The following is a 13,740-nucleotide window of genomic DNA, read 5'->3' as shown; positions in this document are numbered from 1 at the left end:
CTGCCTGAAGCAATACATTCAGTTCTGAGTTAGTGGTAGGGTGAGAAAGGTTTTTAAGTTTTACAGAGAGACACATGAACATGAGAACTGCTCAACACTTAGGGAGTGGTCTCCTGCTTCTGGGCTTCTAAAACTAACCCACAGTTTTCCTTTCAGCTGCTGGATAGCTAAGCAGGTTTCTAGTTCTGCAGAGGATCCATTGGCTCCCTCCTTTGGGAACTAATCAAGGCAGCTTTGTTCAGTCTCTTTGGCCGTGCTCTCTTAGCTGCTCTCCTGGCTTGTCTCTGGCACTTGCTCCAGTTCACTAATTTGTAAGTTCTAAGATAATTTTAACCCTACTTGCCCCCAGATAAATCCCTAACTTAAAGAATTATTTTCTCAATCTGGCAAGAAAAAGAAAAGCTTCTTGGATTTGTTTCTTTTGTCAAGCTGACAGTTTTGGTCTGGGGTGCAGAGGGAGTGAGGGGCACGAGACAGCTGTGCCCTCTCCAGAGGGCTGGCTCCTGTGGAACTGCCCCATGGACATCAGAGGTATCTTAAAATTCCAGGGAACTTCTGAAATGCTACTGCTGGAAGACCCAAATATTCCTGTTGTTTCAGAGTTTTGTTTAAGGAAACTGGTTTCATGAGTGAGGCCATCTGAGCAGTGTCACTGAACTGCCCCTCCCTGGGTGAGCCTGGCAGACACAGGGTGACAGACCCAAATCAGGTGGCTAAAGCTGCAGTGAGCTGTGCCTGTCCTGTCCCTAAGGCAGGAACATCTGATGTCCCTGTGAATCAACTCCCAAACCACTCAGGTGTTCTTTCAGGAGGAAAGGAATAAATCAAAATAGGTTTGCCTGCCTTAATGCTGCCGGGTTAAACCTGAGCATTCATTCCAGAGGTAATTTCCAGGTAGGTCAGAAACCCCTGGCTTGAGTTCAGCTCACAGTCGAGGTGAGCAGCTGGGAGTCCCTGCTGTTGATTTGCTCCATGGTACTTTTTCAGAAGCTGGGGAGCAAAGTCCTTTCAGAGGCAGTTTTAAGAGCTCCAGTCCTTCTTTGTTGAAGTGACCCAAGTGCCACACTGAAGTTTCCCAGGATGGGTAACTCAATGCACCAGGCTGCCCCAGGGATAAATGCTGCTTAAACATCATGGAATATAAAATTTGGATGTAATGCAATTCCCTACCACTCCTCCATTGAGCAAGAATAACAAGGAGTGTGTGTTCTAATGTCTTTGGTGATAGTTTTCCAGTTTGGGGCTGTGCTTAATCATGTCTCCAGGCACAGCTGCACTCAGGCACTCAGTCTGATTACATAGGCTTGAGTGCAGGTAGCCCTTCACAATCAATCTGATTAGAATTGAGTGAAGGCCCTGAGTGTAAATGTTCTGCTCTGAGCAGGGCAGGTAGAGGGGAAATCTTTGCAAAAGATCCAAAGCTTAGTATGGTCCTTCCAGGTAATGTTTCATTAATGTCTGTTTAGTAGGAAGTCTGTTAAATGAGAGAAGTCAGCTGAGGAGCCTGTGCTTGGAGCCTGGTCCAGGTTACAGCAATCCCAGCTGGAATGGCTTTTGCTGGTCATGGCACTGACTGGAACAAGATGCTGTGTCCTGGCGTTCCACCCCTTGGAGTCACCCATTGCTTTGTTGCTGTATCTCACCCATTTCATTATCACATTTTTTTCTTTTTCCTCTTCCTTTTTGTAGAATGCTCTTGAGATCAAAGAACTCAAAAAGTACGGCCCCTTTGACCCATATATCAATGCCAAGGTGTGTACTTTGCTGTCAGCATTTCACTGCATCATCACTCCAAGCTGCACTCGCGTGCTTCCAGGTGCAATAATACCTGTTCACTTTGCAGCTGCTTGGGGAAAGGAAAATGGGACCATTTATTTACTGTGGGTTTCTCTCTTCAAAGCAGTTATAGAAACATAATTAAAGGGAAGCTTTTCCTTACTTTCCTGGGGGCTCCTTCCTTGCTTAGCCTTGTAGGACTCGCAGTGATGGTCAGTTTGCTTGATTGGGCTGGATGACTTCCCAAAGGTAATGTTACTTCAATTAAATGTTTTAGGTTTTGTTTCATGTGCTGATGTTGCTGATAAATGCAAAGAGAAGGAATTTTTTTCCCTGCTTAACCATGGATGCATTTTCTCTGTGGGCTGTTTGGAGTGAATTTTGATGCCTTTTCTCCTACCAAATGCATAATGCTGTGTGTGTTGTTTGAATGGACAGTTAATTCCTGTGGTGGTGGTGGGGAGAAGGGAGGGCAGTGATATTCCTGCCTCCCTTCCCAAGTCCTCCATGTCCTGCTTATTACATCAGTCTCTCTCTTTTGATGTTCAGTCCGTGATGTCATCTGACCCTTCAGCCCTGGTCTCCTGTTCCTGTTCTCTGGCCTGTTTTGCTCTTCTCTTGTTTTCAGTTGTTCTTGAGCTACAAAAGACACATCAGCTTGTGCGATGTGCTGAGACCGAGCTGTTGAAGAAACAGATCAAATTCCTGGTGGTGTTCCCAGACACCATTTTTCAGTTTTATTCCTAGTGAAGCTGCAAGCTGGGGATGGTAAACAGTCTGCTGCTCTGTCCTGAGACACCTCTGCCCTGAGCTGCCACACCACAGCTGCTTCCAGCCAGTTATTTTGGATCCAGCCATCCATGGCAGATTTCTGTCTCTCAGAGCTTCCCTCTGCAGGACTTTAGAAACACACAGCCAGAGTTCCTGTGCTTGCTGGGAGTTAAGCATGGTTTTGCAGAGCCCTGTTTCAGGGTCACCAACTCCCACCCTCTGAGCACAAACATATTCCCATGAAGCTCATCTGAATCAGGGATTTTTACAAAAATCCAGGTGGAAATTTTATGCCAAGGATTGTCTTCCGTGGAAACATCATAGCTGAACAGTTCAGTAGCCTGAAAGGATCTTTTTAAGATATTGTCAGTAACCAAGGAAAATCTCTCCAGTATAGGGATGTTGAATGAAGAAGGAATGTAAAGAAGGAATACCAAAGGAGCTCCCTTTCTTGTGAATTTTTGTTTACAGAGTCCTCTAATTTTTGTTTTATACTGTGGAAAAGTGCATTATTTAAAGCCTCAGTTCAGGTGCTCTCTAGAGAGTTGAGGTGCTCTTTAGAGCAAGACAAGATTTTGGGAATCTTTGCTTTGGTTTTAAAGGGAGAGAGATGATTTACACACAGTTGTTGGGTTCATTATAAGTTCTGACCAGCTTTGCACCAGGTCCTGGCCAGCTGTGAAGAGCATGTGGAGTTTTGTCTGTCACACAAACCCTGGTGTTTTCTCAGTAGCAGCCAAACAGCAGGTTGTCAATAGGGCAGGACTCTGCTGGGCACTCAGACACTGACAAAAATCCTACAAAGGAATCTTAGAAGTAGACTGGATGGGACTGAAGGGCTGTTTAGCCACTTTCCCCAACCCTGGGGCAGGATCAAGTGTTCCTAAACCATTCCTGACCAGGGTTTGCCCACCAGCTTCTCAAAAACCTCAGAGAGGGGCAGCTCTGTGGCCTTTGGCAGTTTATTCAACCCTTCAGGTCTCTGCAGGTCAGAAAACTTTCCCTTATTTAAACCAAGCCTCCCTTTGCTCAGTCAGAGCCGTCTCAGTGTGTTGGTAGCAGGGGGTGCAGGACGGACACAGCACTTGAAAGGGCTGTGGATTTTCCACTTTAGCATGGCATGAGGAACAGCAGGGCTGTGTGTGGTGAGTGATATCTCAGGCTTGAAACCTGTGCTGGAGCCCATAAGAAAGCAGAGCCATCCCTTCTCATGTTCTCTTTGTGCTCTGCAGATGGGCATTGCTCCCAGCTCCTCTCTCCTGGCTGAGAGCTGGGGGGATGCAAGGATTCCTGCAGGAATGCAGCCCCTCAGCCCTCCTGAGTGCTCTATTTTTTCTAAGTAGTTCTGAAATTTGAAGCCACGTGCCTTCTGGCTGCTGGAATGGAATTTTCCCTTTCCATCTCTGATACATCTGTAGGTCTGAGCACTCCTGCTCAGGCTCAGCTCTGGCTTGTGCCTGGAGAGGTGACGCAGGAAGGGAGCAAACTCCCTTGTCTGGAAGAGCTGTAGTATTTTTGGCTGCTCAAAACTCTCCCAAAATGGAGGCAGTAAAGACTCAGGCAGTAGTGGGAGTTTCCACTGCACAGTCAGGAATTGGGAGAGACTTGCTATAATGATTCGGGGGAGTTTTACCGCTCGGTGAGCTCTGCTGCAGGAGGAACGTCTGGAGATTTTGCCTCGAGCATTGGATCCCCAATCTGCTTAGGGAAAATTGGACTGAATTGCAGGGAAGATGAGGGAAGTCTCCAACAATTACGTTTCTAAAGGATGTTTTGTTCCCATTTCTGAGCCCGCAGGCAGGTGCTTGGAAGTGTTGCATGCTTTAAAGCCCCCCTGAGGGATACATACCCTGTGCTAGGGAGAAAGGAAAGGGGGGCAGCCTAGCCAAGGAAATCCTCAGTAGCCAGGGCTGGCATGGCACGAGCAGTGTGTCCCCCCACTGCTCAGGGGGGCTGGGGTCATCCAGTCTGTCCCCAAAGCCTGGCAGCAAGGATCCCTCGTGCCACAGGGCAGGCTGAGAGCCTGGGCCCAGCTGTTGTGGGCTCCCTGATCCCTGCGTTCCCAACCCTTTCAAATAGGAATAATGGGATTTGCCAACCCTGTAAATGCCCAAGAGCAGCAGCAGCGTGAGCTGACGGGCAGGTGCAAGCTCTGATGTTCTCTACTCTGTCCCCTCTCACTCCGTTTGTATATTTTATGTGCAGACTTCTGTATCCTGCAGTAACCTCTGTCCACGTGTATGTGCCTCCCTCCAGGATAGAGCCTGTTTGACTTGACTTTCTGTGCTGGCAGTGATGCTTTGCCCCCATTTGCCCCCTGCATGTGCCTGGTGCTGCTCCTGCCTCCTTTGCTTTGCTCCTTCAAGCTGCAGCTGCTGGAGCCTCTCCCAGCTCCTGCTCCCCTGGTGCTTCGCCTGTGGCTGAGAAGTGATGCAAAAGCCAGATACAAACAAGTGGGGGGTTGACAGGACTCCTGTGAGCCTGAGAGTGACTGAGCACCTCACCAGGATCCGAGTGCTTGTGCAGCCACACGAGTTTGTGACATGGTGCAAAATACTGAGCGGTGTCCCCAGGCACGTGTGTGCTCTCACAGCAGGCAGGCAGGGATTAAATTCCCTTCTGCAGCGGTGCTGCTGCCTCCAGCAGGACAAGAACTTTGTGTTTGTTTTAATGGAAATGTTAAAATGACAAATTCACGATTATTTCAGTTGAAGTGTGTAACCATTCGTATTAGAGTTTTTGGGGGGTGAAATTGTCAGATAGTTGTTTCTAAAGTGCTTAAACCAGAATCCCTCTGTGGATGACACACAGCAGTAAAATTAGAAACTTGAGAAGAATTTAATTTGAGAAAAAGCTGTGTTAGATCTGGCCATGTTCCTATTTTGCACCTATATGTGCAGGGTATTGGAGTGCTCATCTTTGGGCTTTGCAGTGCTGGTTCTTAGCCTGGCTGCTGCTGCACACATGGGTTTGGGTCTGGCTTCCAGCTGGGGGTGCTCCCTTGTCACTGAGACATTGCTTCCCTCAGCTGCCCTGAGCCCTGGCTTGTTCCTGTGGTGGTGGAATTGCACGGCTCTCTGGTTTACAAACTGCATGGGACTTGGTGCACCCTTTCTCTAAACAGCCAGAATTGCAGAGGTGCAATGACTGTTATAACCAGGATAAGTAGGGCTTGAAACAATTGAAGTTTAAATCTAAAATGATGACGATGAAGCTCCAGCAAACAGAATTCACACACCAGGTTGCCTGCCCTTACATTCACTCTTTTATTTTTGTGGCACCCTGAAGTGTGGGATGCTGCCAAGGTACCAGACTGCCTTCCCCAGGTGCCAGCAGAATTAATGGGAATCTGGATATAGCTCAACATCCCTTAAACTTTAGCATGGCCCCTGGAATCTGATCCCAGTGCTTGGAAAACAGGCTGGTTCATCTGTAGTCCCTCTTTCCCCCAGCTGAAGTGTGTTGTTCTGCACATCCCTGCAGCTGTGGCTGGGTGGGCCAGTCGATGAGCTTGTGAGGGGATGGTAAACAGCCAGTGAGATGGTGAAACACTGCTCAGGCTGGTTCAGACCCTGCTTCCCCACTGCTTTTTTTGTCTTGTTTTTGCATTTAAACTTCAATGTTGGAGCGAGGCGAGGCGCGGGGCGGCCGCTGCCCTTGCCCTGACACACTGCCGCTTGTGCCCCGCAGAACAACGACAACGAGACGGCGCTGCACTGCGCGGCCCAGCACGGCCACACCGAGGTGGTGAAGGTGCTGCTGGAGGAGCTCACCGACCCCACCATGCGCAACAACAAGTTTGAAACCCCCCTGGACCTGGCCGCGCTCTACGGGAGGCTGGAAGTGGTCAAGATGCTCCTGAACGCCCACCCCAACCTTTTAAGCTGCAACACTAAGAAACACACTCCGCTGCACCTGGCAGCCAGGAATGGTCACAAGGCCGTGGTTCACGTCCTCCTGGATGCTGGCATGGACAGCAACTACCAGGTATCTGGTGTGGCTGTGGGGCTGGGCTGGTTGCTGGGGATTTGAGAGCTCCGCCACCTCTTCTCGCAGAGGGAGCGCTCAAGGAAGCTGAGGAGAGCTTTGTGTCCAGCTGTGCAGCTCTGGGGTGCTCGGGGAAGCTGCCCAGAGGGACTTGGGTGCTGTGCATGCCTCACGCCTGCGCAGGGGCTGGGCAAAGCCCCAGACATGCAGTGAGGGAGAGAAACACCCCTTGGCCAAAGCTGTTCTGTCCTGCAGTGCTGTGAGCTCTTGATAGCAGTGGAGGCAGACGTGTCTCTTTCTATCAAGCCACTTGTGAATGTGCTGTTTTCACAGCAATGGCTTGTATGTGGGTCTTGTCTTTCCTTGTCAGGACATGACCTCTTGCCAAGCTGTAGAAGACCCTTTGTTGGTCTCTCTGATGAAACCATCCCCATTTTTCCATCCCACATCCTCAGCACTGTAATCACATTGATAGTCTGTCCTCAGCCATAGGTAGTGCTGCCCACACCTTGTGTACAACGCTGTGTATTTATTGCTTCTGTAACCCTCTAAGCCATGCCTCCCTCACCATTCCCTGCTGTCTGGCTTCATGCTATGTTTCCATTTAATTTGCAGACTGAGAAAGGCAGTGCTTTGCACGAAGCTGCTTTGTTTGGCAAGACAGATGTGGTACAAATATTGCTGGCTGCAGGTGAGAGAATGTTCCTCCTTTGAAGCACTAATGCGGTGATCCCTTCACCCAGAGCTTGAGGAAATCCCTTTCTAGTGCAGCAGGTTTCTCCATCCAGCTGTTGGAGCTCCTTGGAGCAGGATATAGGAGAGGTTGGCTCTCGGAGTTTGGCTTTAGCTTTGTCTCTAGAGTGTTTTTTAGCTCCCCCCAGTGATGATCACAAACGTGACTTGAAAAACGTGAACCTGCACACAGTTAGACAATGTTCTTCCTTTTGCCCTCTGTACCCCTGTTGTCACAGGTATTGATGTGAACATAAAGGATAACAGAGGCCTGACTGCTCTGGATATTGTGAGGGAGCTTCCTTCCCAGAAAAGCCAGCACATAGCAGCCCTCATCGAAGGTGGGTGATGCAGCTCTGCCTGTGGGGAGCAGGGGAAGGTTCTGGGTGCTGATTATGCCAGGGCAGGTACAGGATGTGCTTTCCTAGCCCTGGAAAGTGCTAAAGGCAAAGCAGCTTCAGGCTGTGTTGGCAGGAACACTGGGGTGAGCTTCTCCAGACCAAATGTTTGGAGGAGGACTTGGGGGGATTTAGGAGGATTAGCCCTTTGCTGAGAGAGTGTGGTGTGACTTTTACAGTTTAAATGGGCTTAATTGAGCTTTGTTTAGCTCACTTTAGAAGTTAATTAAAATTAAGGATATCCTAAATCTGCTTGCAGAATGCAAAATAACAGCTTTAGAAATGGTTCTGGTGCAACTCCCCTTTACGTGTCTGTGTAGGCAAATCGTTGTCCACAGATCTCACATCCTGCTCCTCGCCTCGTTGTGAGGCTTGGGCATGGAATCTGCAGATGAGATTTACAGAAAAGGCCTTGATTACTTGTGGTTTATAAAGGAGCTCGGTCCATTGTGTCTGTCCAAATTCGGGAATGAAATGTGACATCTTGGCTAAATTCATACCTTGTAATTACACTGTCTGCATTTCCTCTCAGCTGTGGGGAGGATCAGAAGCATTTGGAGCTGGGGTGTGTTATTCATGCTGAGCATTTGGGAGCTTTGCAGGTTCAAAGCACTTCTCAGACTTTTAACTAAGCTGTGCCTGTGAGGCTGGTAGGTTTGAGCTTTATTCTGAAACTGAAGACAAAGATGGGCTTTAAAACTGGAGGTGTTGCAGATAAAGGCTGTTAGTCTGCCCCAGGAGAGAGCTGCTGTTGGATTTTACATCAGCTGAATGTTTCTGACTTTGCCTGTGTGGTTGGGGGGCTGCAGCTGGAATTGGTTTCTCTTGTTATGACTCTGTTCAGTGATGGAGCTTGTGTCTACAACACAAATCTGCTCCGTGACTCTGTGTCCGTACAGCAGCTTTGCAGCTTTCTGATTAAAGACTCTGAAAGTTCAAAGGACCATCCCTACCCTTGTGCCTGTGATTAAAGAGGCCGCCTGCTTCTATTTTGGGATCTGAGCTGCAAGTTTTAATGTTATTTTTTTTGGACACTTAATAAGCTGACAGTTGGCCTTCCACCCACGAGGGAGGAAGTGCCGTGTGCTGAAGGGGACAGAAAACAAGATTGATGTGAGCTGACCCTGTCCCCCCAACCCCCTTGCAGATTACACCGTTGGGAAGAAAAGTGCCAAAGCTGTGGAGAAATCTGCTCCAGCCCCGCTCGTTCCAGCCACCGATCCCTCGGGCCGGACATCTCAGGGTGGGCATCACCAGCTTTCCTCTCCCTGCCACCACAGACGTTGGGAGATCCAGTGACAATCCTATCTCTCTCTTCCCCCCACAGGTGATGTGGACAAAGCTGTGACAGAGCTGATCATCGATTTCGATGTGAACCCCGAGGAGGAGAGCCCATATGAAGCTTTGTACAATGCCACGTCCTGCCACTCCCTGGACAGCCTGGCCAGCGGGAGATCATCCGACCGAGAGTCTGTGAATAAGGAAGCTGAGCCGAGTGGCCTCAAGGCAGCAGGAGTCAGGCCTGTATGTAGCTCTGTGTGCTCATCCCTGCCTGTCCTAGAGGCACAGAGGGCTGACCTGCAAGGTCAGGTTTTCCAGCTTGAGGAAATCTTTAAACCCTTCTCTGGCAATGATTAGAGCAGGCAGGTACCTCTCCTTCTGCCCTGCCCTGTTCATAGGCAATAGCCCCATGTATTGCCTACAAGCAGCCACTTCTTTGTGCTTGAGTTTCACTTCGTGTTGCATCCTTCTGTTTCCTGGCAGTTGGATACTGATGCCAGTGAATCTTGGTCTGTCAGGAGATTACATTTCACAGAAGGGCTGATTTCTCATCCAGAAAAAAGTTCTGGAAACTTGTGGAGCATTTTCTCGTGTCTCGCTCACTGCTTTGCCAAAACAAAGGCTCTCAGGAAATTATCTGTAATAATAATCTGTTGGAGACTAGTTGGCAGTGGAAGGGGGGTTTTGTGTATTACTTGCAGAGCTCTGTAGAGGGTACTCCAGGCTTTACAAGGCAGCACAGAGCTCTTGGAACTGTCCCCAGAGAAGTCTTCCTCACCTTCTGTCAGCTGCATCTGCTGGCCTGATAGCGATTGTTGGGAATGCTGCTGTGGGGCAGATGGGACACAGGCCCTGCAGTGCTGGGTCAGCTTCAGGCTCTGTGTTCTGGTTGGTTTTCCAAAGTCTGCTCTGTGGAGGCATTTTTGGACAAAAGGCAGAGCAGCAGTGAACAATTAAACTGCTGGGGGCACAGTAACCATTGTTCCCCTCTCTGCAAAGAGGTGCAGCCTTTGGCTTATGCAGAAAGCAAGTAGAGTAGAAATGAGACAAAAGCTTTGGATGATGGACATTCTGACCAGATCTATCAGGTGTGCAGTATCAGGTGCACTGTCCTGTTACTGATCAAATCTTGTCATTGTGCTGTGCTGATGGTGTTTGGTGTGAAATAAGCTCAGCTCTGTCACAAGTAAGGAAAGACAAGAGGCTGAACTGCAGTGAAAAGAGAGCAGGAAGAGGGAAATGCTCCAGTAGCTCGCTGGAGTTCCTCCCCTGACTTGCTGAGTGAGCAGTGCAGCTCTGCTGCTCCCTTTGCCATTAGATGGAGCTGTGGCTGGGCAGGAGGTGGCCTGGGATGTGCTCAGCCTCAGGATCAGGCAGCAGCTCCAGCTGCCCAGTGACAATCCCAGGATATTGGAGAACAGTTTAGCATTGTTTCTTATCTCCAGAGTTTTCCACTGTGAGAGGTGCCTCTGGCATTAGTTTCACTAAGCCACAAGCCCTTTCTCCCCATCAGCTCATTGCTTACTCCCTTATGTAGTGCAGCTACTGGTCTGGGTCTGAGTGAGACCTGTGCAAACAGATCTGAGTCCTGAGGAAGAGGATGAGGAAAGGCAGCAGCCATTGCCCAGCTGTTAGGGCAGAACTTCTCCACCCAGATTAATTTGAAGAGGTCCTTGCTGCATCCACAGCAGTGAGGACATAGAGCTGGAGGGAGCAGAAGGGACATAGAGCTGTACCAGCACAGCTGACAGTGCTTGTCTCACCCACAGAGAGAACGTCCTCCCCCACCGGCCAAGCCCCCGCCTGATGAAGAAGAGGAGCAGAATATGGAGAAGAAGACAGGCCACAGTGCTCCCTGTGAGGTACATGGGGCTTGCTCTGGGGTGTTTCATGGGAGAGTGGTTCAGACGTCACTTTTAATAGTTTGGGAGGAGCCAAGGATGCTGTTACCTCCTGTGCTAGTTGGGCTGTGAATGAGAAATATTCCCTCACTCAGCATTACTGCTGTCCCCTTACCATGGGAACTTCCTTTGTCCGGTTCTTCCAGGGCACCTCAGAGTTGACCTTCAGCCTTACTTTTCTATTCTTGGCTCAGAATTCCCTTAGGAAGAGATTTTTCTGACCCACGTTGCGATGTGGACCATTGCCCACTAGTAATGATCCCACCACAAGCATCTTCAGCTGGACTGAAACACAGAGGGGCTGTGAGTTCCTGCTTCCTCTGAGCTCCCAGCTGTGGAGGAGCTGTGTGGGCTTGTGGGTTCCACTGACATGAGCAGGGATCAGGGGCTTGAATTCAGCTGAGGATGTGGCCCAGCACATATTAAAGCTGCCTTCTGCAGTGGTCAGTGCATGTGAGCTGCTTTCTGGTGGAACACAAGCTCTCCCACTCCATTTTGTTGCTCCTGGGCTTCCTGTTGCTCCTCTCATTCACCTGCCTGTGAACCTCAGAAGGAAGGACTCTCCGGGAGACACGGCTGTGGGAAACCACAAATGTGCCTTGGCAACTTCTGCTGACACCCAGGAAAACGTTCAAAGCAAATCCAAATCCTTTGGATTTCTGTGCTCTCCCAAAGGCAATGGGTTGTATGTGAAGCCCATGGAGTGTGTGCCACCTCTGCTGTTGGACCAGGCTCTGCTTCAGCAGGTGCTTTCTTTGAATGTGCTGATCTGCTGGAGTTCTGCAAGGCATAAATGTAATCAGTGTTTTGGAGTGTGTCAAATCCACACAAGACACGAGTGAACATGGTCTGCTGTAATAAAACTGACTGCAGAGAGGGAGTAAACCCTGAGCCATGTGTAAGCAGAGAAACTGGGATGTGACATTGTGGACTGATCCCTGCACTGCTGCTCAAATGCAGGGGGTGATAATCAGTCCTGTGTTTGGCTGTGGAAGAGGAGAGCTGGGCAGCAGGTCATGGCGTAATTGGGCAGCAGAGCTTGTTTATGACAATAAACACGAGGGAGGGAAACGTGCCTTGACCGTTCCTGCTGAGCTTTCTTGCCATGTTTAATTACCAAACACCTGCTGTGTTGTCCTGCCTTTAATGGCTTTGGAAGCACAATCCATTAAAGGAAATCTTGCTGGCAAATGGCAAAGTGACTCGCTGGGGAGACCTTGATTTGCGACCAGCTTCAGTGACAAAGCTTACAGAGAGCATGTGGCTGCCTGGAAATGACCTTTTGGACATACTGATGAGGAGTTTGGGGCTGATCCTTTTCCTTTGCTTGCTCCTCCTGGCCTGCTCTGCTTTTTTAATTCTTTAACTTTTTTTAATGCTTTAACTCTTGCCCATCTTTTATCACCTCAGTGCCTGTTCTCCCTGGGCCGGGCAGGCGTGCACATGCTCCGGGAATGCTGTAAATGTTCTGCTGCAGCATCCCAATTTGCCACCCTCCAGCCCTGCTCTCTCCCATTGGAGCCAGGACACTTAGTCATTGAGTATTCTGGGGTTGGGCCAAACTCTAGTTTTCCAAAGTAGTCTTTTTATTCCTTGCCAAGCTGGGGCTATCAGTCAAAACAGAGGAGCGTAAACAAGAAACTTCACTTTCATCACGGAAAAACATTGGTACAAACAGGGAAAGGAGCTGATTGTGTGGAGGTGCTTGAGTGGTGCCTTTCACTATCTGCAGAAACCTTCTGGGTTTGGAGCTGAGTAAGAGTCTGCATTGTCAAATTAAGCTTCAGTTCCAGTTGTTTACTGCTTGTCTCCAGAAGGGAAGTGCAGATCAAGGACAAGGCGCCACGTTGGCTCCAGGAGTTTGGTCTGCAGCTCTGGGAGGGGAAGACAGAGGAAGAGATGAGTTACCCTTTAAAAAGTTTTTCAAAGTCCTCTGCTGTGGCTTAAGTACACCTTAAAGACCATCCTCATTGTTCACGGTGTCTTATCTTTGGGCTTTGCTACCAGTGAACATTTATACATGCAAACAACATGGCTGAAGAACTGAAAGCTGAATTGGAAGAAAATTTGGTGTTGCTCCTGGTCACAGAGCCCACAGAGCAAGCAGTGTTCTCCAGCAATGGTCTTTGCTTTGAGTGAATTTGAACCTGAAACTATTTAGCGCTTGGAAGGATGAGAGATGGAGAAAATCAGGTGCAAACAGGCCTGTGAAAGTTCACAAAGCAGAAGCTGGGAGCTGTGTGCTGCTGGAGAGCTCCTGCCTTTGGTGCATTTAAAGAGGACAGCACAGGAATCATAATCTACAGGAGTGTCAGGAGAGCACCAGAGCCTGGCTGAAGGTCCAGGCTGCTGCTGTGCTAACAGGCTGCTGCTGTGCAGGATTTTTCCAAGATCACTGGCAGGAACCTGTTACCTGCTGTTCTGGTCTGATGGTTTCGTGCCACCATCTGGTCAGAATTTTTTCCCTAATTTGCTCATTATGAGCTCCTTCACCTGGAAAGGAGCAGGTCTGCCTGGCAGCTCCTGCTCAAAGCAGGTAGAATAAATACTTCCCATGCTGGACATGACCTGTTTCCTCCCATTGTGAAAGTCACTTTAAAAGCCAGCTGGGCTCGTGCAGAACAGCACGTGGATGTCAGAATCCTTTCTGTGCTTCTGACTCTTGGGTGCCTCTCCAAGACTCCTTAAGCTTCCAGAGCTCCTGGCTGGGTTGCAGTCAGGTAGGTACCAGTTTGCCCTTGGAGCAGCTCTGGTGCTTTCACTTCGGGGAGAAGCAGGAGGTGGTGTGTGCTCTGCTGGTAGGGCAGTGGCAGGTCCAGGGGGCTGAGCAGTAGGAGCACTCCCTGGGGGCATGCTTTGCTCAGACCTGTTCTTCCCTGTCCTGGCAATAGGTA

The 13,740-nt window shown here is 49.4% G+C and overlaps 1 protein-coding gene across 7 annotated transcripts in view; it reads left to right on the top strand.

Annotated features, from left to right (window-relative positions):
- The window catches only part of ANKS1A (ankyrin repeat and sterile alpha motif domain containing 1A), a 77,409-nt gene that overhangs the window by 18,747 nt on the left and 44,922 nt on the right, over window positions 1-13,740 (top strand). For 4 of the 7 annotated variants that reach the window (XM_085083105.1, XM_085083104.1, XM_085083103.1 and 1 more), the window contains exons 4-10: window positions 1,690-1,752; window positions 6,238-6,534; window positions 7,150-7,225; window positions 7,506-7,607; window positions 8,812-8,907; window positions 8,992-9,188; window positions 10,715-10,807. In XM_085083105.1, coding sequence (XP_084939231.1) covers window positions 1,690-1,752; window positions 6,238-6,534; window positions 7,150-7,225; window positions 7,506-7,607; window positions 8,812-8,907; window positions 8,992-9,188; window positions 10,715-10,807 — 924 coding nt within the window. Of the gene's footprint in view, window positions 1-210; window positions 1,441-1,689; window positions 1,753-1,910; window positions 2,026-6,237; window positions 6,535-7,149; window positions 7,226-7,505; window positions 7,608-8,811; window positions 8,908-8,991; window positions 9,189-10,714; window positions 10,808-13,740 lie in introns of those variants that run through there. The other 3 variants (XM_085083107.1, XM_085083108.1, XM_085083106.1) reach the window with 3 other exon arrangements.

The sequence above is a fragment of the Lichenostomus cassidix genome, chromosome 26, assembly GCF_008360975.1.
Source record: "Lichenostomus cassidix isolate B80296 chromosome 26, HeHo_3.0, whole genome shotgun sequence".
Taxonomy (NCBI): Eukaryota; Metazoa; Chordata; class Aves; order Passeriformes; family Meliphagidae; genus Lichenostomus; species Lichenostomus cassidix.
The sequence above is the reverse complement of the archived record's forward strand: the minus strand, read 5'-3'. Positions and strand labels throughout refer to the sequence as shown.